This window comes from Podarcis erhardii (assembly GCF_964252035.2).
Source record: "Podarcis erhardii genome assembly, chromosome: 17".
NCBI classification, from domain to species: Eukaryota; Metazoa; Chordata; class Lepidosauria; order Squamata; family Lacertidae; genus Podarcis; species Podarcis erhardii.
This window is the reverse complement of record NC_138515.1, coordinates 4,044,604-4,065,860: the sequence shown is the minus strand read 5'-3', so window position 1 is coordinate 4,065,860 and position 21,257 is coordinate 4,044,604. Positions and strand designations below refer to the sequence as shown.

At 45.3% G+C, this 21,257-nt stretch overlaps 2 protein-coding genes across 2 annotated transcripts in view; one reads left to right on the top strand and one right to left on the bottom strand.

Annotated features, from left to right (window-relative positions):
- Positions 1–5,770: 5,770 nt before the first annotated feature.
- TSR2 (TSR2 ribosome maturation factor) lies at positions 5,771–16,461 on the top strand. The gene is made up of 5 exons (XM_081845832.1): positions 5,771–5,913; positions 10,675–10,765; positions 11,522–11,613; positions 14,893–15,066; positions 15,577–16,461. Exons 1-5 carry the CDS (start codon positions 5,833–5,835, stop codon positions 15,688–15,690), a joined length of 552 nt encoding a protein of 183 aa, XP_081701958.1. The 5' UTR covers positions 5,771–5,832; the 3' UTR covers positions 15,691–16,461.
- A 4,063-nt stretch (positions 16,462–20,524) lies between these two features.
- The window catches only part of FGD1 (FYVE, RhoGEF and PH domain containing 1), a 44,002-nt gene continuing 43,269 nt past the window's right edge, over positions 20,525–21,257 (bottom strand). Inside the window, exon 17 of the mRNA XM_081845922.1 lies at positions 20,525–20,913. Coding sequence (XP_081702048.1) covers positions 20,662–20,913 — 252 coding nt within the window. The 3' untranslated portion in view covers positions 20,525–20,661. The remainder of the gene's footprint in view (positions 20,914–21,257) is intronic.

The following is a 21,257-nucleotide window of genomic DNA, read 5'->3' as shown; positions in this document are numbered from 1 at the left end:
GGGAAGGAGGGCGGAGAGAGAGAGAGAGAGAGAGAGAGAGAGAGAGAGAGAGGAGATAATCCCCATTGACTTGACTGCGTCTGCCAGCAGCAGGCCCCCCCCCCCCGCCAGCCTTGGCATCGTACTATTTGCGCGCGGGGTTTCTTGGGAATTGTAGTTTCTTCTTGTGGGAAGAATGCGGGCGGGCGGGCGGGCGGGGAATGTGGCGGGAGAGTAGCGGCGGGTGAGATTCCACGTCGGCCATTTTGCTTTGCCTCCAGTAATGGGAAGGGATTGGGGGGGGGGGTCGTTGCGTTGCCGCGCATTTTAACGGGAGTTACCTCAGTGTTGACAAGAGAAGGCGTGAGGGCCATGCCTTGAGTTGTCAGAATTCAAAGGTCTCAAATGTAGAATAAATGTTCATAAATGTACACGGCAAACACAAAAACATAAGTATATAAACTAGGTGACTGAAATAGTACAGAAGAGCAATCCTGAAGCACATTTTGACTCCCAAATTGACCTCGAATATTTCTCTGCAAGGAGGAAGGAAATGGGAAAAGCTTTCCAATTATCTTTGGACTGTAAGGGCTTGCACCTCCTTGCAAATATGGTCTGGCAAGTATCAGTTAGGCTGCACAAACTATCAATATGCATAAGAGATTCAGGAACTAAAGTACAGTATTTATCCTCGAAAAGAAATGGCCAGGCTACCCAGAAAATGCAACCAAGTAAGGCATCATCAGGTATCCTGGCAGGAGAGAAGCAGCACTCAATTTTTTGCTGGAGAATGCCTCCTTCTGTGATGCATGGATGATATTTTGGAGGGTGGTCTTGGGCTGTCTTTATAGGGGCTTGTGCATCATTGTTCTGGGTCTCTCCTACCTCCTTGCAGGGAGGGGAGGGAACTCTTGCAACAAAAATCTGCCTTTCTTTCTATGGATCTTGCCTCCATCCATTCATCTCTGACCAATCATGGACTAGAGGACTCAGTCCCTTGGGGAACTGGGCAGCAAAAGCCAACACCCCTATTTTTTTTTCTATAACAACTGTTCTACTGGAACAGGTTTTTAAAAGTTTTTTTTTTCTTTTTTAATCCACGGCATGCTATCTTCTGCTGGCCCATGGTCCCCCTTTTTTCCAAACAAAGCAGCAGAAAACAAATGTTATCAACTTCAAACAATATGTGCATCTTTCTGGAAAGAAACTACAGATATAGATTATATTCCTGCACTCCTATATACCCATTCCCTGGGAGAAAATCCCATTGAATACAGTGGAGCTTACTTCTGAGTAGAAGACATGAATCAGTTTGTGTTGCAAGTCACCAGAGGACAATGCCAATTTGTGCTCTTGTGGGTTTTGTGCCACAAGGCACCTGATCCATAATTTTCCTGATGGAATTCAGCAAAGATGTGAGATGTGATCATGAGAGTCAGGAATTAGTGTCTGGCTGTAAAAAATAAATATAAATAAATAAATAAAGATCCCCTACCCAGGATTTTGCACCATTGTAGGGCAGATCTTCTACTCTCATAATCTCACATTGGGTCCTGAGGTATGTTTTTTGGGTGGAATGTGAGGAGAATCTGCACTGGGAAATTATAATTCAAATAAATACTGAGGACACTGTCAGGATCAGAAATTCCAGGATCCAGAACTTTGTGAACGGGAGGAAGGAGGCACCCAAATACTTGTGACTGGTTTTATTTTGCCATCATGCATGATGTTATCAGTCCACATTCTTCTCCTTGCTTCCTACAATTCTCTTAAGGTGCTCCTAGACTGGCACTATTTTTGTGTGATTTTCAATCACTTGCAGGCAAATTCAGATTGTATCGTTATAGAATCATAGAATCATAGAATCATAGAGTTGGAAGAGACCACAAGGGCCATCGAGTCCAACCCCCTGCCAAGCAGGAAACACCATCAGAGCACTTCTGACATATGGTTGTCAAGCCTCTGCTTAAAGACCTCCAAAGAAGGAGACTCCACCACACTCCTTGGCAGCAAATTCCACTGTCAAACAGCTCTTACTGTCAGGAAGTTCTTCCTAATGTTTAGGTGGAATATTTTTTCTTGTAGTTTGGAACCATTGCTCCGTGTCCGCTTCTCTGGAGCAGCAGAAAACAACCTTTTTCCCTCCTCTATGTGACATCCTTTTATATATTTGAACATGGCTATCATATCACCCCTTAACCTCCTCTTCTCCAGGCTAAACATGCCCAGCTCCCTTAGCCGTTCCTCATAAGGCATCGTTTCCAGGCCTTTGACCATTTTGGTTGCCCTCCTCTGGACACGTTCCAGTTTGTCAGTGTCCTTCTTGAACTGTGGTGCCCAGAACTGGACACAGTACTCCAGGTGAGGTCTGACCAGAGCAGAATACAGTGGCACTATTACTTCCCTTGATCTAGATGCAATACTCCTATTGATGCAGCCCAGAATTGCATTGGCTTTTTTAGCTGCCGCGTCACACTGTTGGCTCATGTCAAGTTTGTGGTCAACCAAGACTCCTAGTTTATACTTGTTTGGGAGTTATTGCACAACCAATCCTCTTCCCCAAAAGACTGGACTTTTTGTGATAAGGACAGTGATAGGGAAATGCACTTGAAAGTGTGGGATAAAATTTGCTTGATGCAACATTATCTAACCTCCCCACAAACAAGTCTGAATGAATTCTCAATAAGTAGCTAACACTGTCTTCTCTCCCTGAAAACAAATCAGAATAAGCAGGTTATCTGGAAGCATTCTTGGCTTTATTTGGTCCTCGGGTTTGACCTGAGAAAGATCTTGTATCTGCTTGCCCTTGGCGGAAAAGGTTTTCCCCAGCTAAATGGCTTCCTGCCATTCATGGAGAGAAGATACATTCGTGTTTGTGATATGTTTTTCAGGTCTGCTAGCTAAGTCAGGCACTGACCAAAGGTCTCAGAAGGGTCATGGTCTGATGACCACACCATCACTCATTGGCCCGCTGGGCATGGGCGCAGCCATAATTTATTTTACTGTGCCCCTGACCTAGCCACTGTGATCCATGCGACGGTCACCTCCAGACTTGATTATTGTAACTCAGTCTACGTGGGGCTGCCCTTGAGACTGACCCAGAAACTCCAGCGGGTGCAGAATGCTGCGGTGAGACTCCTTACGGCGTCCTTGCTGCGGGATCACATTCACCCAGTGCTTTACCAGCTGCACTGGCTCCCGGTGGAGTACAGGATCAGGTTTAAGGTGCTGGTTTTAACCTTTAAAGCCCTATACAGCCTAGGACCCTCGTACCTACAGGACCGCCTCTCCTGGTATGTCCCACGGAGGACCATACGGTCTTCAAACAAAAACATCTTGGAGGTCCCAGGCCCCAAGGGGGTTAGGCTGGCCTCAACCAGAGCCAGGGCTTTTTCGGCTGTGGCCCTGATCTGGTGGAACGCTCAGTCACAAGAGACTAGGGCCCTGCGGGACTTGACATCTTTCCACAGGGCCTGCAAGACAGAGCTGTTCCACCAGGCCTTTGGCCAAGGCAGAGTCTGACCCCCTCCTTTGGTAATCCTCATAGAACTCTAACCCATTAATTTGATTTTGAATTGATTTTAGAATGCTGTGTTACTTTTATTGTTGTTAGCTGCTTTGAGCCCAGCTTCGGCTGGGGAGGGCAGGATATATATTAATAATAATAATAATAATAATGATGTTTTAGGGGGCAGGCTTTATGTTGGGAGGGGGAACTGAGTTATTTGCTATGCAATTGGTCAGTTAGTTAAGTATTTTCATTTATTTACTTGAATGGGGGGGCAGGTGCCCCCCAGCTCTGCCCATGCCCCAGGGTAGCTATTTTAGGGTTTGGCAGGCAGCAGTGCTGCTTTTGAATGGAAGCAAAGCTCAGTTTCCATCTATGGTGGCTGTTGGCCATCATAGTTTACCCCAGTGGGAGCGGGCAGTTGGTGGAGGGGAGCGGTGTTGCTCCTGGTGCCGCTGTGGTGAGAGCAGAAGGGAAAAAACTGCAGGATCATGGCTGTGGCATCCTGCCAGGCACCCACTGAAGTCTTCAGAAAGTCAGCCTGTCCGAGACCCCAAGGTGGTTGTCACCCATGGAAGCAAAGGCTCTGAAAAGACTCAATATGGAGGCCAAATGGCCAAAGTATTGGGAGATATTAGAACAGGAAGGAGACAAAATGAATTTGCAGAGTTTTGAGAAATTAAAAGACAAAGTGCGAGATTGGCTTCATTATTATCAAATAAGAGAGGCCTATAATTTGGATAAAAAATTGGGCTTCCAGGTGGAAAAATCGAAACTGGAGACAGAACTGTTAGAACCTAAAACTAAGACCCTTTCAAGAATGTATAACTTGCTGTTGAAATGGAACACTCAGGATGAAACAGTTAAATCAGCCATGATTAAATGGGCACAGGACATAGGTCATAACATTTTGTTTGCTGACTGGGAAAAGTTGTGGACCACCGGTATGAAATTTACGGCATGTAATGCCCTAAGTGAGAATATTATGAAAATGATTTATAGGTGGTACATGACCCCAGTCAAGCTTGCTAAAATTTATCACCTGCCTGATAACAAATGTTGGAAATGTAAAGAAACTGAGGGTACTTTCTTTCACCTTTGGTGGACGTGCCCGAAGATTAAGGCTTTCTGGGAGATGATATATAATGAACTGAAAAAGGTATTTAAATATACCTTCCTTAAGAAACCAGAGGCCTTTCTCTTGGGTATAGTCGGCCAATTGGTGTTAAAGACAGATAGAACGTTCTTTATGTACGTGACAACAGCAGCAAGAATACTTATCGCAAAGTATTGGAAGACACAAGATTTGCCCACCTTGGAAGAATGGCAGATGCAAGTAATAGACTAAATGGAATTGGCAGAAATGACTGGCAGAATCCGAGACCTGGGAGAAGAAGCGGTGGAAGAGGACTGGAAGAAATTTAAGGACTATCTGCAGAAATACTGCAAAGTTCATGAATGCTAAAATGATGTTGGATATAAAAATAATATGGCATTAGTGATACAGTGTTAAAAAGTATGCAAAAATGTAATAGAAAAAGGGTGAAAGATTAAAGTCATATTATGTCAAAAGTAAATAATATGCTAAAGGTATTTAAACATAAGGAGGAAAGATCGGAGACATAATAGAATTGATTTTAATAATTAGAAATGAGTTTCTAAAGAGGGTAAGGATTTGCTGTATCTGATTGGACAAAGAGGAACACAAAAAAGGGAGGCGTGAGGAAGTCAAGAAAGAAAGCTTTGTAGTCATGAATTTAAAAATTGGAGTTTTTATGTTTAATCTTTTCTTTTTTTGATGGATGGAATTTTCTTTTTTCTGTACTTTGCTCTCTTCATCTGTTCTATGTGTATTTATGATTGTTTTTGTTGTTCTGTATTTTTGTGATGTTTCTTCTTTTTCTGTAAAAACAAATAAATATATTTATATATATAAAAAAACAGAAAGTCAGCCTGTCCGGGGACTTTCTGCGATTCCAGCTGAGATCGCCTAGCTTTCCATGATGATGCCTGAATCGTAGCTGTACGGATTGTGGCTGTCTGCCAAGTTAATGTTCCCACAAGCGTGGTTACTGGGAAGCCCCGAGTTTCCAACGCCGTCCAGTGGCATTTGGCAACAAGCATCGGAGGAAGACCAGCAACATATCGCCTTGTGTTTAGATGGCGGGAGGCGGACGCGCCGCCGGCTGGGCTCGAAGCGGCTCTGCTGCCGGATTCTGCCTTTGTTGACAAAGGAGAGGGGCGCTCGCGGGCTCCGCGCTCGGCTCCTTCCGCCTGCCCGCCTGCCATTTCCTCTGCTGATCGAGAGCTCGGCGCTCGGCCTGGGGACTGCCTGCCGCTCGGTGATGGCGACTCCGCGGGCGGAGGCACGTGGCCTCTTCCGACAAGGGGTCGAGGCTGTCCTGGGCAGCTGGCCTGCTCTGCAGGTAGGATTCATCGCCCCAGGCAGGGAGCGGGAGGGAGGCGGAGGCAAAGCATGTGCAAAGTGCATTTCCTTCCTGTAGCCGCAGGTTCAAAGAATGCGGAGTTGGCTTAAGGACATAAGAGGAGCCCCCCTGGATCAGGCGGGTGGCGCATCTCCTCCAGCATCCTGCTCTCATGCAAGCAGGACAGGAGCAAAGCAATAATAATAATAAAAATAAATTTCATTTATACCCAGCCAAGACTGGGCTCAGGGCGGCTAACACCCGATATAAAAACAATTGATTGAAATACAACTTTAAAAAAATTAAAATACAACATTAAAAGAAGAAGAGTTTGGCTTTGAGATCCCGCTTTATCGCTACCCTATGGAGTCTCAAAGTGAATAACATTCTCCTTTCCCTTCCTCCCCCACAACAAACACTCTGTGGGGTGAGTGGGGCTGGCCCAAGGTCACCCAGCAGCTGCAGGTGGAGGAGCGGAGACGCAAACCCGGTTCACCAAATTACGAGTCCACCGCTCTTAACCGCTACATCACACTGCAGCCTCATTTCAGTGGAAACTCAAATCAAAAACTTTTTTTGGGGGGGGGTGAAAACGTTAAGTCTTCACCAAGGCTTACTATGTAGACTGGTCCTACATGGGCCAGAAAAAAGCCAGGGAAGTCCCCAAATAGGAATTCTAACACAGAAGGAGAAAGGAAAAAGAAAGAGAATCAAAAAAGAGTCAAATTGATTCCAAGCCAAAGGCCAGGCGGAACAACTCTGTCTTACAGGCCCTGCAGAAAGAAATCAGATCCCGCAGGGCCCTGGTCTCATGAGACAGAGCGTTCCACCAGGCTGGGGCCAGTGTTGAAAAGGCCCTGGCTCTGGTTGAGGCTAATCTGACTTTTCTCCCCTCCTGCACTTCCAGCATGTGGCATTCAGAGGCATACCGCCTCCTTCAGGGGAGGCAGAACAAAGCTGTCTTGGCTCATAGCCATCAATAGCTCTCTGCTACACGGATTCTATCAAGAGTTTGGGTGCAACCTTTGACACCTCCCTTTCTATGGAGGCGCAGGTTGCAGCCACAGCAAAGGTGGCATTTTCCCATCTCCGTCGTATTAAGCAGTTGGTCCCTTCCCTTTCTCGCCCTGATCTGGCCACAGTGATCCATGTGATGGTCACCTCCAGGCTTGATTACTGTAACTTGCTCTACGCGGGGCTCACCCAGAAACTCCAGCGGGTGCAGAATGCCGTGGCGAGGCTCCTTACAGGGTCCTTGCCGTGGGATCACATTCATCCAGTGCTTTACCAGCTGCACTGGCACCCGGTGGAGTACAGGGTCAGGTTTAAGGTGCTGGTTTTGACCTTTAAAGCTCTATGCAGCTTAGGGCCCTCGTACCTACAGGACCGCATCTCCTGGTATGTCCCACGGAGAACCTTAAGGTCCATAAATAACACTTTGGAGGTCCCAAGTCTCAGGGAGGTTAGATTGGTTCCAACTAGGACCAGGGCCCTTTCAGCAGTGGCCCCGATTTGGTGGAACGCTCTGTCACAAGAGACTAGGGCCCTGCAGGATTTGACATCTTTCCGCATGGCCTGCAAGACGCAGCTGTTCTGCCTGGCCTTCGGCTTGGACTCACTTTGACCCCTTATATAGGATTTGGTATATAAATTTTCCCTTGGATTTTTTGTTGGCCCATGTAGGAACAACATGGATAGCTGGCTCGGGTGAATATCTGATGTTTCCTCCCTTGATGGTCTTGATTTCTGAGTTACTACTAAAATGAGGCTGCATTTTAAGCTGTATTTTAAGCCATATTTTAATTGTTTGTTTGTTTGTTGTTTTTCCCCCTATTACGTTTTATTGTAATTTATATTTGGTGTTAGCCGCCCTGAGCCCGGCTCTGGGTGGGGAGCGTGGGGTATAAATAAAATTTTATTATTACTATTATTATTATTATTATTATTATTATTATTATTAGTCTCATCGTCCTTTAAATCCATCCAAATTGTTGACCATCACTGCCTCATGTTGTTTCCCATGAGCTCAGATAATAGTAGAAAAAGGAAATGTGCTTTTAAAGCAAAGTGTGAGGCAGATGGAAGCGGACTTCATACTTTACTGTGCACTTTGGTTGCTGGTGTGTAGGGTTGCCACCTTCGTTCTGGCAAAATACAGGCCAGGATTTAGGGGTAAAAATGCACTGGGTGAGGCTGTAAATGTGTCTTCTCTGCTGCTATTTATGTACACGTACAAATGGTGGTAACTTTTCTCTGCAACCATGACATCATTTTAAGCATTACTTTTTAACTTTATTATATCAGCTCCCGCTAGATGTATTTCTAAGCCATGATGTGGGTTTTCTGGAAAACTGCAAAATGTTTGTAAGTTGGCATTGGAAAATTCTATGATGCCTAGATTGTGATCTAATTTAACATATTTATTTTAATTGTATTTAATAAACAAAGCTAAAAACTTTGAAACTGCCAAGCTTGCCCAGTACAATATTTGCAGCTGGCATTCATTCATTATTACTTATGAACCTTATGAAACCTTATGAAACTGAAAGACATCCATAGAAAAAAATTGAACTGGAAAATTTTCCACCTCCCATCACTGTTTCTAAGCATGGTCCCTGTTCTGCATGTGTCCAGAAAAAGAATGGAATAAATTAAAACGAATCAATTTTTTAGGGGCTGAGTAGCTATCACAAAAACTGAATTCTCAACTTCAAAAATACAACTAGAAAAGTACTCCTTTTTCCTATATAGAAGCCACAGATCTGTAAAAGTTTTAATATGGCATACAAAGATACCTCCTGAATAAGTATAATTTTCAGAACTTTGAACTCTGTGCCAAAGGGGTTCAATATGGTACCTACATGCGCAACTGGTGTTGAGCCAATTAATAGTTACAGTTGGTTAGCATACTCTGCTGTTGAATAGGAACTCGTTACACAACTATGTGCACCTGATAAACATCCTGGAAAAAATAATACCGGTGGAAACTCTGGCTATAATCCAAAGAACACTCACCTAGGCATAAGCACTCTGCGACTGACATCTGAATAAACATGCCAGACAAAAGGCAGCAAGATATTCAAGCAGTGCAGTTAACCTGTAGAATTTGCTTCCCCAAGGTGTAGTGATGGCTACCAACTTAGACGGCTTTGAAATGGAATAGACTTATTCATGGAGGGTAAGGCTGTCAATGACTACTAGCCGTCATGGCTGCATGCTGTCTCTAGAATCAGGCAGCATGCCTCTCTGAACACCAGCTGTCAGGAAGCAGCAGTGGGAAAGTGCTATTGTCCTTCTCCCCTGCCTGTGGGCTTCTGGTTGGGCACTGTAGGAAACTGGATCCTGGACTAGGGAGGCCTTAGGCCTGATGTTCTCAATGTTGCATGATTTTGAAGAACCAAAAGATTTTGCTAAAATTAATGGACTTAGCTGAGATGACAAAACTGACATGTTTAATCAGAGAAAAGTCATTGTTAATATTTACTGAAGACTGGAAACCTCTCATAGGCTTTGCATTAAAAAGAAAAATAAATGATGACATTTGGGTTTGAGGATTGAAGGTTATGATTACTAGAAAGTGGCTTTATTAGGTGTTAAAAGTGGAGTGAATGAATGTTTGTATATACAGTCATACCTCAGGTTGAATACGCTTCGAGTTGAGCGCGTTCGAGTTGCGCTCCTCCGCAACCCAGAAGTAACGGAGCGCATTACTTCCGGGTTTCGCCGCTTGCGCATGCGCAGAAGCTCAAAATGACGTCATGCGCAGAAGCGGCGAAAAGCGACACGAGCGTGCGCAGACATGCCGTCGCTACTTACGTTTACTTCTAGATACGAACAGGGCTCCGGAACTAGTGGTATTTAGAGTGGTATCTAGAGGTACCACTGTAGTGGTCAGATGAGGAATCAGAAGTTCTTTAGCTTCTTAATTTCTCTCAATCTTTTTCTATTCCTTTTTTCTAGCTCTTTCTCTTTTTTTGCTTTTAGATTAATGTTTTAGTTTGGACAAAAAAATGATATTTGATAATAATCTTTATATTTTTCTTTATAAGCCCCATTAAAATTTATTTTAAAAAAGAACCAGGAGATTTGAAATAACCAGGGGTGACAATGTGGGTCACTTCTTTATTTTTAGTTATTATACAGAGGTCTTCATCTGCAGTTTGAAGTGGTACAAAAGTACAAACAGGAAAATGGAAAGCTGTGTCACTGTACATGTGGGCTGTCACTCATGCCCCCTCCTTTGTGCTTTAGGCAGACTATTTTGACACACATTTATGTTTCTCCATCTTAAATGAAAAAATGAAGGTTCCAAGGATTGTTGGAGGTGGTCTTGGTGATGTCATTGACGCTACCCGGTAGATGCCCTGCCCATCATGGCCATAACACATCTGTGACAAAGGGAGGAAGTGACTTTCCCCTAATTCATCTTCTGAAAACCCCAAAAACTGTTTAGTTACATTATTGTAGTGCAAACCAGGACTGAAAACATGTGGGTGGTATCAGCTAAGTCATATGTAGAGTTGGCCCATTAAAATCCATGGAGTTTGGTTACTTAAGTCATTTGATTTTCAATGGATCTACTCTGGCTATATCAACATTGGATATCACCTTGTGTGAAGATAGTATTAAACCAGCCCCAGTACTCTTGATATCTGTGTCTTCACTCCAAGCAACCTCAAGTCATTAGCTTGGAGTTTGCTTCCTGCAGAACTGCCTAACTACTCTCTTTTATGAATGTAGCTTTGTCATCTTCTGATGCAGGTCGCAGTTGAAAATGGCTTTGGAGGGGCGTACAGCCAAGAGAAAGCTGAATGGATGGTGGAGGCTGTGGAGCAATACTTTCAAAGCAATGGTGAGGTCCCTAAACAAGATAATGTTCTGTTGAACCAGATAGCAGACTCCATGGAAGATAAACCTGTTACTATTATATGTGCTCATAGCTGTTAACAAAACATCTCAAAGCAACTTAAGAAATATTAAATTACAGAGCAACTTATCAAACATGTAAAATCCACAACAGAAAATAAGAATAATAAAAGTATTCATCTGTGAACATCAGGAACAGGACAAATACTAACCCGGTCCACTAAAAGGCAGAACATCAGACAGGAGACCCACAGAGTTTGGGTCTGCCCTGTGTTTGGCACAACATGGTGGGTGCCTCATTTTATTTTGTGTTGTGGTGGGCATCTCAAGTCAGGCTGGTCTCACAGTTACCTAGAAGTAGCAGCCAGAGAGGTGCTTGCAGAAACGAGCAGAGCATCTGGCAAGAGAGTTAGGTTGAATGATTACATCTGGGGGCTTTGGGGTTCATTTGGGCAGGGTACTATCTGTGAGCCTGAATCCCCACCTTTATGGTTGGGATGGAGGAACCTGTGCACCACCCCTCATCCAATGTTGTTGGACTTGCATCTCCCATCATCCCCAGCCAGCAAGGCCAGTGGTCAAGAATGATGGAAGCTGCAGTGCAGCAACATCTGAGAGGGCCAACGGGTCCCCATACCTGTTTTCTGGCATCTCTTATGGAGTTCCTGGCCACTTGAATCACTGAATTCTTTCCTCTTTTCTACACAGACTTTTAACTCCTTGTCTACCTTCTTCTCTGTAGCTGACTTGGAGCTGGATGAGATAGAAGATTTCCTTGCCGAATTGATGAACAATGAATTTGACACTATGATAGAAGATGGAAGCTTAGCTCAGGTATATGCAAAGCCCTCTCTTCCTTACACCTGCACACACACACACACACACACACACACACCCTCTCTGTTGGGATGGAAGCATCTAGTCTAGGCTCCAAGGGACTGTATAGGTCTTTCCCAGGCTGTGTCACATTTGCTTCCTTCCTGCAAACCTGCACTGGCTGGTTTTCCCACTGAGAATGAGCATCATCTCTTGTCTTGGATCTCCTGTCTCCCTTTGATAGTGCAGTGGAATTTCTTAGGACTTGTTTCTCACAAGCAGCAGGCGAGAAAACCTAGCCTGCACCACTTCAAACTGCAAAGAAGGGCTGATGTGACTGAATGTTGCTTGGTGTAAAAAGAAAAAATTACACTTCCAAAATTATCATGTTGGGGAGAAAGCTGCACTCGGAACTTTTCTCCCTTGCATCTAGTTTTGTACATCTAGAATATTTTTTTTTAAGATAAGAAGGTAAAGGGACCCCTGACCATTAGGTCCAGTCGTGACCGACTCTGGGCTTGCGGCGCTCATCTTGCTTTATTGGCCGAGGGAGCCGGCGTTTGTCCGCAGACAGCTTCCGGGTCATGTGGCCAGCATGACTAAGCCACTTCTGGCGAACCAGAGCAGCGCACGGAAATGCCGTTTACCTTCCTGTTGGAGCAGTACCTATTTATCTCCTTGCACTTTAACGTGCTTTCGAACTGCTAGGTTGGCAGGAGCAGTGACCGAGCAACGGGAGCTCACCCCGTCATGGGGATTCGAACCGCCGACCTTCTGATCGGCAAGTCCTAGGCCCTGTGGTGTAACCCACAGCGCCACCCGCGTCCCTAGGGTACAAAGGAGCATTCAGTCATATGAGCAATCCCCTCTTTACAGTCTGAAGCAGAGTGACTTTGTCTGCTGGTTGTGAAGCTTTGGTGTCAGAAATGATTCTTCCTGCAACTCCCAGAGCTCCCCAAACCATTGCTTTCCTCTAGACCAGGGGTCTGCAACCCGCGGCTCCGGAGCTGCATGTGGCTCTTTTACACCTTTGCCCTGGCTCCGGGGCGGATACTAGCGAGGGGAGGAGGCGCATTGTGCGCCCCGACACTCCCCACTGTGGCGGGTGCTGTACTGGCTATGATGTCGCATGGGGGTGGTGCATGCGTTAGTCACACACCGTCCCGACGTCACCTTCCTGCCCGCCCGCTACATTGTAAGGGGCATGTACGCTAGTCACTGTTTTGAAGGGGAGTGAAGAACAGACACACAAAAAAAGGTAACTTGTTAATTTAACGTTTATTTCTATGAGGAGGAGTAATTCTGAGGGGTCAAACAAAGAAATAATAAAAAAGTGACAAAAAAGTTATTTTTATAATGACGAGTTTTGCGGCTCCCAGTTTTTTTTTCTTCGGAAACGGGTCCAAGTGGCTCTTTTTGTCTTAAAGGTTGCAGACCCCTGCTCTAGACTGAAATGGGACTCAGCCCCTTTTTCTCCCCATTCTGTACCTAGCCAGAGCCAGTCTCAGGTGTGCCCACTTTACCATGCTTCAGTATTTGTTGACACCTCAAGTGGGGTTGGCCTTAGATAGTCTAGCAGACTGGTCTGCAAGTCACCAGGGCACGTGGGAGGTCATGAACGGCTTGATTTTTCCTTGCTGATGATTGGATGCTTTTAAAAATCATAGGGCTGGAAGAAGGCCAGAAAGTCACCAAGTCCAAATGCAAGGCAGGGCATACCGTGTCAGTGTCCTGCAAAGGAACCTACACAATCCATTGTATGAAGTGTCACAACTGGAGAGCAAAAGCAAGCCAAGGATGTAAATCACAAATAAAGCACCAGGATTGCTAGCCAATCTGAGCTGAAACCATTCGCCCCAGTCCCCTCAATATGAAGGAAAACATATAAAAAACCCAAAATTTGGGGTAGGAATGTTAGCTTATTATAAGGCAGACCCAAACCTGCAGCCATTGAGATGAATTCCGCTAGTTCACAGCAAGCTGATTTAAAAAAAAAAAAATGCACTTGAGACTTTGCTTTTACAAAGCCTTTCTGTAAATATGAGTAGAACTTTATATTTCTAACCCTCAAATTCTCAGGCCTCATATAGATGCCTTTGATGCAGTGCAGGAAGATGAATTTTGGACCTTGCAGCACAAACACATCAAACTAGTTATTCCTTTTTTTGTGTTTGGATAGATTCTTCTGCCCTTAAAGGGTTGCTTTCTTTGTCACACCTTCTGCTCCAGCTGTATCCATTTCTCCCTTATTCGCGTAATCCAGCCCCAGGACCTAGACATTTCAACTGCCTCTTTCCCCCCTGATCTGACCGCCATTTACCACTGTGGGGCACTCTTGCACTGTACATTGAGGCACTGCAGCTACAGAACAGTGGAGAAGGAAAATGTCAGATGAAGTTGCCTTCCAAATCTGGGAAGCCAATTTTTTCCAAATGCTGCTTCTCACCTTTTGCACAGCAGAGGATAGTATAACAGAGAAAAGGCAGGGTTTTTGTCAGTTTTCTGCAAGGCAAGAAATCCCATCTTAAAACCGGTAGCTAGAACAACCACACACACAAAATTACTCTTGCTTTTTGAGTAGGATCGGTTTATCCAGTCAACTGAAAGTTAGCACAGCATAGCAGCAAACTAGAGCCTTAAACCAGGGAGACTTGCTTAGCTACTGGGTGACCTTAGGTCAATCACTGCCTCTTAGCCTAGGCATTCCCAGAAGATTAATGTGAGGATAAAATTAGGAGGGAGAAAGCTCGTATGTTACTCTGAATTTCTTGGAGGAAGGGTGGCATAAAAACATAACATCTATCAGCTTCCTAAGCTGGAAAAAAATTGGCAGACACTTCTCCCAGCGAGAAAAGTCTGGAGGAGGAGGGGCTTTTAAGGCAACGTCTCTTTTTTCATTAGGACGGCTGCATGTCAAGGCCTTGTGACTTGCACACTGTAGCATTTTGGCCCCAGAGCCATTTCTGACCCTGGCTCAGCCCTCTTCAAATGTGCATGCAGATGGAAAGAACTCTCCCCAATATAAATGGCATTCTTTTTCCTGTATCTTGTGGCTATTTTTATTAGTATGAACAGAAGTATAATGAGATGGCTGCCAACTTCAGCAGTAAACATGCAGATAAGTTGAGAACGGGAACCTTTGGCTTCCGTTCTCTGCTCTAGGAGCTGTGTGTGTGGTCTGATGGAAGATGCTGTTCTAGTGCCAGCTCTGGAGGAGGGCATTGCTGCAGCGGTTAGCCCTGTGGAAGTTCTTGCTCTGCTCGCTGAAAGAGACTTGACCCTCTTCCCGCACTGTAGGTAAGCCAGCAATTGCGCCTGTTCTTTGGTCAGTGCCAGCAGGGAGAGGGAGCCGCAGTGCACGAAGCCATTGTCCGGCTGGCTCAGAAGAAGCAAGAGGCAAAGGTGGCAGCTGCAAAATCAAAGCCAGCAGAGGAAAGCAGCAGTGAGGAGGAACAGGGGACTGAGGAAGAGGTATGACAAATAAACTGCACAGAAAACGAAAACAGCCAGCCTGTCACTTGTTTTCCATAACCTCTGATCTGCTGGCTTTATTCAGAACCAGATTTCAAGTTTCTTCATAACTCAGTAGGCTGACACAAGGATGGAGGGAAGAGGAGGGAAACATGGCTGAATGCCATGAAGGAAGGAGAAATAACCGTTATGTTGCATAACCAAGGTCCAGATGGCAGGAGCCATTTGCTCCAGTCTAAACTTGTCCGATGATGAGGTTAAGGAACTGGCTATTTAATTCAGCAGATTTAGACCGCAATTGGTTGGTGAGAAACATGGCTCCTTGGACTTGCCCAGAGACAGGTTTCTGTGAAGCATGTTCCTTTGTAAATCCTACGAACTACTGCATTTTTCAAACAGTGAAGGCTACAAACTGGGTTTTTGGCCCAGAGTGTTAAAAACAGAAATTACCAGAAAACAGCAATTAAATCCAGTCACCGATAACATTGTCTCATTTTCTCCCCTACCCAGGCTATGGACTGCAGTGCTGCTCCCAGCATGAATGGAGCCCAGCCCAGCCCACCACCTTCCTCCGGTGCAGATCCTGAAGATGGCTGGACCTTGGTGAGGAAGAAAAAGAAATGAAGAACAAGGGGCAGGCACCACGACTGCAGGAGTTCTGGTTGAGCTGGTGCGGCAGGGACATGGCTGGGGAAATGGGATTGTGTGATTCCCCTCACCCCCAGCTGCAAGAGACTAATATTTATTTTTAAAGCATCAAAAGGAGCAACTTGGATGACAGAGATGTTTTTGGTCTCAGTGTGTGAGGCTTCTGCACAGGCCTAAGTATATTGTGCAGACACAGCTGCTTGGTCCCTCTGCTCCTCACTTGGTAAAGGCTCTCCTGTGCTGAAGGGGATACAGGTTCAGGGCCCAAAGGGCTGAGGATCCTTGAAGGGATTTTCTTTTCAATGCACAGGAGGCCAACTTCCACCTCTGCCACCTCCTTGTGCTTAAAAACGGCTGTTTTAGCAGCAGGGTGGGTTCTTTTGCAAGGAAATATCTTCTTCCATGGCAAGACACTGATTTCAACATTTCCATTGCCTCCTCTTCAACTCCCAGAAGACTAAATCAGGCCCATATCTTTTCCCCCAACCCCATCCCGAAGGGAAAGATTGCGTTCTAGACATTATTGAAACAGACAGATAAGCGTAACAGAAAAACAAAATTCTGTATTTTAAAAAAAAAAGACGACAATGGAAAACCAAATACAATAATGAAACTAGAAAGTAACATGGACAATACACAAATCCTTGGTTGTGGGCCAGGGCGCTTCTCTCAATAGAAGCCCCCTTCCCTATCCTCTGTAGTGGCCAGCCACTGTACATGAGCAACAATAAAATATTATTTTGGTAAGATTTTGTATATCCCTTAATACTGACTTTTTTAATATAAAAGTTACATGCACTAGCTCTACACCACGATGGGGATGGGAAGAGGATGACAAAGAATTGGGACAGGCACCAACAGCCCCCACCAGGAGCCTCTCATAAAACAGGGCAACCAAGTTGGGCGTTGTTTTTTAGGACACCCCCCCCCAACCTGCTCACATATAAGTTGAAATAGTAGAAGCAAGGGGAGGGGGAGAGAAATGTTGGAGGGATCGTAGGAAGCTTCTGTGACTGTCCAATAAAGAATTGGAACAGAATGGAGGAACACCAACTCATGTTTAAGTGCATTGCAGAGGGGAAGCAACTGCATTTGAGAAAAGGTTGTGCGAGAGAGGTTTTTCTCCCCATTGTAATGACCCCCTTTCTCGGCAAAATCCGCTAGGAGCATCTGCTGCACAAGCACCCTATTTTATATGGCATGGGGCTTGCCTGCTCAAAGGTGACTGTGGCCTCATCTTATTTTTTATGTTTTATCACTGGCTTTATATTAGGTAGGGTAGGTAAATGGCACTTCCATGTATCACTCAGAACGGCAGGTGCAAAGAACAGGAGAATGGCTATTGCTGTCATACCCTGCTGGCGAGGAACTCAAGAGACAGAATAAAGTATTGGCAGATAAACCTTGTTTTGATTGAGCAAGGCAGTTCTTAACATTAATACTAAAATGAATGCAACTTGGGGGTGCATAAAATTGGGGCTTAAAATTGTAAACTGGTCATTTGCAACTGGTTTTTCTACCTTAATAAATTTCACCCAGAAAGGATAAGAATTGGGAGGGGGCGGGTGAGATCCTGGCTGGCATTTTGCTGACAATATCAGGCAGGCACCGCAAAACCCCCACAACTTTGTGCAAAATTAACTGGTAGCCATCCAGGCTCTTGGGTAACGTCTTGCCTGTGTTCAGATTCAGCTTATGGAGTCTCATTCTGGTGCCCACCTATCCTAAAAATGTGAAGGCCAGAAAAATAGTAAATTCAGAGAATACTAGGTTTGCAAATACTAGGGGGCAAATCCTGCATCCAGTGGCCTGGGTTTTTTGTTTGTACAAAACCAAGGTTGCAAACCTATCCAAACCAAACTCAGTGGTGCTTAGTTCTCAGTAGGCATAGGATTCCACACTGCATGACATTTATGCTTTTGAAGCTCCAATTATCTGGGAGCAGGCTCTACTCATTGGCGTGGGTTTAAAAAATCCACAGGACTGCTCTTAAGTTCCATTAAGATGCCAAATAGTACAATTTTATATGCTAAAAGAAGTTGTAAATTAGGCACATCATGTTGTTGAAAAAGTAAAATAATTTTAGGCTTGGCAAATATATTCTTGCGAAGAAGCTTGTAAGATGTGGGCTGGATGAGGTAACTGGTTGCTGGGTTTGTAGCTGGTTGACTGACCAAGCCCAAAGTCAAAACAAAATAAAAAAATTCCTTCCAGTAGCACCTTAAAGACCAACTAAGTTAGTTCTTGGTATGAGCTTTCGTGTGCATGCACACTTCTTCAGATACACTGAAACAGAAGTCACCAGCCCCTTCTATATAGTGAGAAGGTGGGGAGGGGTATTACTCAGAAGGGTGGTGGGAATGGGTGATTGGCAGATAGCTGTGATGAGCCTAAGACCTATTGTAAGACCTATTGCAGTCGGTTAAGAGTCGTCAACAGGCCCATCACAGCTATCTGCCAATCACCCATTCCCACCACCCTTCTGAGTAATACCCCTCCCCACCTTCTCACTATATAGAAGGGGCTGGTGACTTCTGTTTCAGTGTATCTGAAGAAGTGTGCATGCACACGAAAGCTCATACCAAGAACTAACTTAGTTGGTCTTTAAGGTGCTACTGGAAGGAATTTTTTTATTTTGTTTTGACTATGGCAGACCAACACGGCTACCTATCTGTAACAAGCCCAAAGTGTGCTTGCTAATAGTTCCTCATCACCCCGGAAAAAAATGGCAAGTAAGGTGCTGCAGGGTTCTGTTGTTACTCAACATCTTTATAAATGACTTGGATGAAGGAATTGAGGGGATGCTCGTCAGATTTGCAGATGACACCCAACTGATGCTGAAGCCAAAATCGGGATTCAAGATGACCATAACAGTTTGGAGAACTGGGCCCAAGCTAACAAAATGATTTTCAATAGGGACACATTTAAGGTTCTATTCCCTTAGGCAGGAATAACCAGCTGAACAGCACTAAGATGGGGGGACACCCAGCTTGCCAGCAATACGTATTAAAATTAGGGGTCTTACTAGACCACAAGCCAAACGTGATGCACCAGCAAAAAAAAAGCATATGCTATTCTAGGCAGCATCAGCAGAAGTATAGTGTTCTGATCAAGGGAAGGAATAATTCTGTTCTGTTCTGCCTTGGTCAGACTACACTTGAAATCCTGTGTTGTTCTGGGCACCACAATTTAATAAGGGTATTGACAAGCTGGAACATTTGCAGAGAAGGGCAACCAAGCCTTATGAAGAACAGTTGAGGGAGCTGGGTGTTTAGCCTGGAAAAGAGGAGGCCGAGAGGAGATATTGATAGGCATCTTCAAATATCTAAAGGGCTGTCACATGGAAGATGAAGCAAGCTTGCTTTCTCCTGCTCTGGAGGGTTGGACCCAAACTAATGGCTTCAAGTTACAAGGAAGTCGATTCCGACTAAGCATCAGCAAAATCTTTCTGGTTGTAAGAGTTGTTTTGACAGTGGAACGAACTTCACTGGAGGTTTTTAGCAGAGGTTGGATGGCCATCTGTTATGGATGCATTATTTGAGATTCCTGCATTTTAGGCAGTTGGACTAGATGACCCTTGGGGTCCCTTCCAACTTTATAATTCTGTGGGGGGGATATATATCACATACTGTATTCAGTTTCTCCCAAATTTGTTTTCTCCTAGAAAAAGGGGGAAGATTTTTCTTCCATAGTTTAAAAGGAAATTTTTTAACTTTAACCTGTTTTTAGGGATACATTCCCTTTTCAGGAGGCAATCCTTAGACAGGCTGCTCTCGCCATGCCATAAGGTTTTGCTGTTCACTTAGAAAAATCAACTGTAGATTACATTTTTCCAGGGATCTTTTACATGATCAATTTTCAGCAGCTTATTTCTGTCACACACACACCCTTTTTACTGTTGGATTTATCTTGACTTCTACGTGATTTTATTGCATTCTTTCACGTTGTTGAAAGCACCTTGGAGCATATTTGCAATATGTAAAATTTCAAGCACAAACTGGAAGAGCAGTTGTTACAAAGATGTCACCTACAGCCTTGTGCAACTCCACCCACTTTAGCAGGGCTTGCACAGGAGAGCTCTGGTGTGGGCCGTGCCTTTGGAACCCCTTGGCAGAGGCAGGAAGATTGGGTGGTGGCAGGTGGCAGGCACCACGGTCCAATTGCTGGGAGGGGGGCCGCCTTATCAGTAAGAGGGGACCCTGCATGCTATAGCAAGGACAAGGACCCTGGCTCCTTCTTCTAACTAGCTCTCATGTCCCAGCTTGCTTGTTTTGTTCAAGGCGGTGTGGGGTGAGAGAGAGAGACTTCAAGTCATCATAATCCATCTGCTAAGGCAGCCTCAAATCAGCCTTTCCAGGTCCCAAAATGGTCAGTATTGTGTGAGGAAACATCACAAGACAAAACGCCACCTAGTCTCACACAAATACAGGGAGGAGGGTAACAAGCAAGGGAAATAAATGCTCAAGAGAGGAAAATTCCCACGCCCGTTTGCGATCCACTGAAAGAATTGTCTCAACTCTCTCCCTACCCTGCCCCAATTCCACCAAACCACTGCAGAGGACGTATGTTCGGTAAGTGCTAAGTTCGGTAAGTAAGCAGTGGGGACTGAAAGAACGGATCTTGGTCCAAGATGCAAAGAAAGGGGGAAGCACGTGTTGGAAGGAAGACATCCACCCGCTCGCATCCATTTCTTCCTTCATAGAGGATGGGACAAAAGGAAGAAAGTGGAGGTGCTCCGATAACTACGTGCTGCAGCTAGGAGCAGGAACTGGCCTGGAGCAAATGTCAGGACATGTGACGTGCACTGCGTTGATGTGGACCACAAGGAGGGGAAGAAAGTGCCAGAGAGAGGGAGGAAGGAACGTTCAAGTATACTGGTCAGAGAATGGTGAGCAAGTTCCCTAAGGGGGCAGAATCCGCAATTCCCAGCTGCCCAGCCCTCTGCCTCTAGGTTCTCTCCGCCTCCGTATCCTCATCTGCCTCTTGGATGGAGGGCGGCCCTCTGCCTTCTTCTCCACGGCCCGCCCTGCTCAGCACCTCCATCCACCGCTGCCGCAGCTCTTCAGTCTCGGGGCTGAAATACCAGCACAGATGGCTCTGGCTGATCCGGAAGGCGTGGCGTCGGTCCACCCGCTCGCCGGGTTCAGGCAGGCTCACTTCGAAACCAATCAGAGGCATCGAGCGCTGGGCCTTGACATCCTGCAGGACAGGCAGGGAAAGAGGTCAGAACCCCACAAACATGGCCAGGCTGTCGACTGCCTGCCTAGCGCAGCATTCTGCCTTCCCAACACCAGGCCGAAGTGTGCTTTGAAGTCAGCCAAGGGATGTTCTGCAGCTCCCATCTTTGCTGACCACTGGGCCATGCTGTCTGGGGCTGATGGGAGCTGGAGTCCTGCAACCTCTGGAGGGCCATGCAGAATCGGAAGAATCTTTATTTGCATCGGCCACTAGCCATAGCAACAAAATAAAATGTACTGAAGATAGAGGTAAAAACTTAACTACACAAAATACATTCTGGAGGTTTACATCAATAATCTAATAAT